Source organism: Mandrillus leucophaeus, unplaced genomic scaffold, assembly GCF_000951045.1.
Source record: "Mandrillus leucophaeus isolate KB7577 unplaced genomic scaffold, Mleu.le_1.0 Scaffold309, whole genome shotgun sequence".
Taxonomy (NCBI): domain Eukaryota; kingdom Metazoa; phylum Chordata; class Mammalia; order Primates; family Cercopithecidae; genus Mandrillus; species Mandrillus leucophaeus.
The window spans coordinates 1,926,502-1,930,911 of NW_012103243.1; the positions used below are offsets into that span (position 1 = coordinate 1,926,502).

General features: G+C 32.0%; 1 protein-coding gene across 1 annotated transcript in view; it reads right to left on the reverse strand.

Moving 5' to 3' along the window:
• Positions 1-4,410, reverse strand: part of SPATA17 (spermatogenesis associated 17) — a 262,801-nt gene that overhangs the window by 145,270 nt on the left and 113,121 nt on the right. Inside the window, exon 6 of the mRNA XM_011987401.1 lies at positions 1,432-1,555. Coding sequence (XP_011842791.1) covers positions 1,432-1,555 — 124 coding nt within the window. The remainder of the gene's footprint in view (positions 1-1,431; positions 1,556-4,410) is intronic.

Here is a 4,410-nt window from a genome sequence, read left to right on the forward strand (position 1 = left end):
AACTAGAACTCATATTAAGAAAGATTCAGAGTATAAAGATGTTCAGAGTTACTATGATTAACAAATGTATTGTAAAAAATAAAATACCAGAATTAAAGAAATAAGGGTATTAATAGTATGCTTAGTTTAATGAAAGTTGAAATGACTAATAACTAAAGTTAAAAAATCTCTGCGAAAAGGAATTTTTAATTTGAAATTCTATATAAAAAGGTAGCACTTCAATTATACAACTAAAACTGTTACTACCATAGATTTTAATGAAAAGTTAAAATATTTTGACTTTTAATTTTTAAAAGTATCTTTAAATTACTGCCTAAGTATTTGAAGTCCAGTGACCTTAGATTGCCGAGTGCCATGTCTATTTCTACTAGCTTTGTATCTCTAACTCAGCCACGTAACACCTCTGAGTTTGTTTCCTTACCTGTCACATGAAGATAACTCAGCTACACAAATCCAAGTAAACATGAAGATAGTCACCATGATTAAAAAGTAATGATATTCAGACTACCAAGCAGAAGCTAGAGATAGAGGGAGATCTACGTTCCAAATGTACACGGCCAGCCCAGGATTTAATATATTTTTTTAATTTAGATGCCTCTAAGGATGACATTCAGTCTTGGGGCTCACCCTTCACCACTGGGACTTGACTTGCCCCTGCCTGGAGACATTCGACTATGTGACTCTGGCCAAAACTACAACATAGGACTTGAAGGTCTGTGAGAAAAAATAAAAACCCAGAGATTGCTAGTTTCCTGACTAGCTCCCTAGTAACAAAACACATCTCAACCCCCAAATTCATGTTTTTTTAAAACCGTATTTCTTTTTGAGACTATTCCACATGCCATGTATTCTTTCCTAGTAACCAGGACAAAATCCAAGGTATTGACATTTTAGCAAGCATTGTAAAATAAATGTCTAAGTATTCCAAATTTCATGCTTATATTTCTATAAGAAGATGTAACTGCTGAAGCAATTTTGTTAAAAGTTTTACCTGAAAACTTCCATCAAAATTTAGAAAGGGTCAAAAAATGGTTTTAATCTCAACATTAGCTCAATTAAAAGAGAAAACATGAAAGCCACTTCAGCCTAATAACTTGTTAGTTCTTGATCAATTCACAACACAACAATAAGCCATTCAGAATGAGTTTTGAAAGTGAGGTTATGCCCTTCGTGTTGTGTTATCACCGTGGCAGATCACACTGCTGACTTGGACCTTTCTGCCAGCATCGCAGTGGCTGCCTCTATGAAGCTGCTGTCACAGACGAGTCATGGTGCCTGCGCGCACCTACACAGAAGCACGAAATTGAACTCGAAGTAGTGTCTTTGTGATATCTTTTCAACAAGTCATGTCCCATTCAGCTTGCTAGTTTATCTCTGTCAGGCTAGGGGCCCAAGTGGCTTACAGGAGCTGTCAGGGACAGGTAGACCAACCTGCTTTGTGCTGAGGAGGTAATGCATCTTTCGGGCTTGGTAATTTCTTTTCTTCTCTTCCCTTTCGAGGTTAGCTTTCTTCTCTTCTCTTTCTTTCATTTCTGCAAACTCCTCCAGTGCCTTCCTGCATCAAAACCATCTGTAGTTATTTATGATACTATGTGTTCACATTTTAATTCTTTCACTGATGATAAATCAGTTTTTTTTTGACGGGCAACTATCATCCATATCCATCCAAATCAGTGGTGTAATCTATCTCACCTGCATTTTCTACAAGAATCTTTGCAAAATTTAGAAAGCATTTATGTGATATTTTGGTGATTAAGTTTTTGAGATCAAATGAGTATATTATAATTAATTCAAAGCTGAGAAAATACTCATATCAAATGCAAAGTGTGTCTTACTAAATTATCAGGTTTTTTTGCTTTAAGATTAACTTTTTTGGACATACTTAAATCTCCCAAGAAAGCATCTGAGCTACTGTTTTCCCTTACATTTTGGATTTGTATTTTCAAATCTCTAATCATTTATTTTGCATACTAACTAATGGCCTAAATTTAAAAATGTGACAGGTTTTATACATACACTTAATTTATTGTAGGTTTACTTCAGTTGACAGTTCAAATAATACCAATAAGATTACATATATTATCTTGCACTTCAAACAAAGGCTGACATTTTGTCCAATTATGTAGATAATTCGAATAAAAGCTAAATCAGGTGAGAAAGTGCAAGTCTTTTCTAGGCATAATAAATTCTATTAAAATAATGAAACTTTTCATTATTTATGTGTATCTAAGAAATATAAACCAAAAAAAGCTTTTAAGTATACTATGTGAAAACACCTGCTAAACAGATTATGATATCAAATATGGAGAAAAATAAATCCTTTATTTTCAAGGAAAAACTTAACTCTTTGTGTTAAAATAATGTTTCGAAATTGTACTATACTTTTTTTTTTTAAAGTAGGTATGTAACTTAGTGTCTAGTTCTGTAAGTAAAGTTTTAAATAAATTATCTGAGCATTTTTCTCAAAGATATCTGAGGAAAGTAGAGGAAAAAATTCAAAAAATAAAAGAGATTCTCCTTTCTACTTCAATGTCTAGAAATATTTTTGTTGCAATTTTCTGTTAAAGGCTACCAATACAATACTTCATACAAGGTTACTTATGAAACACACTGACGTTTAAAAATCACCAAGCTATGCTATTGCAGCAGAGCAATTTTTTTCAACATAAGATTAAATTGCAAAATAAATGAATTACTTGGAGTGGCATGGCCCCCATTTTGCCACCCTTCTCTTGAAAATTGCTTATTAATATGAAAAAAGGAGTCAGAAAATAGCCTGTTTTACTTTATGCATAGTATTTTGGGGGCTTCTGCGCCCACAGAGCCAGGCTAGCTGCATGTGTAGATTGTGTTGGCAAGCTGGTACAATGACCTCTCTGACCTGCATCTCAAGGCTATTATTAATCGCAAAGTAACCTGGTAAAGCCAAACAAATTTGTTTCCATTGAAAGGATCTCTATCTGTGTCTGAGAATTTGTTCTGTACCAAACAAACCTCATTAACTGTGTCCATTTTTGACAAAGAACCAGGAGTTAGAGGGATTGGTGACCTTTCTTTGTCCTTAAAGTACAAATTTCAAGGCAGTTACATATGAATAAATGAGAATTTTTGCTAGGAAAAATAACAATCATATGTTACATTAAAAGTGAATATATTACTTGTTTTAATCTTTACTATTGTTATTATGAAAAAAATAAAAATTAACCAGAGAACTACCACTGTAAAGATAATTACTCAGAAATGCATGTATCTAATTTTATATTACTCTAAATGTAAGTACAGTAATTTTCTAAGCAATCATAAAAATAAAAAAATCTATAGGGAAGTTTGTGCTCTATAAATAATTTAATAAATATGAAAAGGTCTTATATAAGAAGAAAGGTCTAATATAATTGAAAACATATATGAACGGGTAAGGTACAAAGATGTACTTAGAACTTGGACACAAAATCAAAAGTGTAAGTTATTTTAAGTAGTAAAAACAGTCCATCTTCAGAATATGGAAATGTAAAATAAAAACAGTATGTATAGAGTGGCATGGCACAGCGAACTAAACCTGTGAGATAACGGAAAAGAATGTTACTTTCCAGCGTATAAAGAAAACATGTAGGAAACACTAAAAACGCGCATCTGCTGTAATCTCAAAACACAAAAGTAGTTAATTTAATAAATTCATCCATCCAATTATTGAAAAAAATCAATTCTTAGGTTCCAAATTGATTTCTTGTAACATTTGAGAGTGTGTGGATATACTGAACAAGGCAGTAATATTTTTGTCAAACATTCTTTGTTGAACAATGAAGTAGGAATTGCTAAATAAATTATTCTTGATATATAAATTTTTGTTTTATCAGCAGGGTGAAGATACTGCTCAGTGTGCAGGATGCAATAAAAATTAGGATCCCATTAAAAATAAAAGGATGGAAACCATTCTAACTAGGATTCCCTACAAAATTATAAAAATTACCTATATTTTTAATATGGAGGTTTTTAAAATGCAGTACTTCTAAGACATTTAAATCTATTGTTTTTCTGTTTTTACATTTCAGATGTATTTTCTCATTTCTATCCTGAAAGAAAAAAAGTCCTCTGATACATATGGTATAGCTTTTACTAATTACTCTATTTTGCAAATACAGAAACACATAAAGAGATTAAATGGCCTACTGTGATTAACAAATAAGTTAATGGCAGAAATGGAATTAGAACCTCTGTGTTTGCAGATTTTCTAACTCCAGACCAGGCTGTCATCTTCCTGACACAAGAAATATTATGCCGAATATATTTTTATTGAATTAGCCATGCATATTTTCTTTTATCTTATATTCCTGTCTTCTACCATATAAAGAAACTTGAATAAGTTCCAAGACTTTCTGCCTTGTTTTCATATCTATAAAACATTTTCTGATA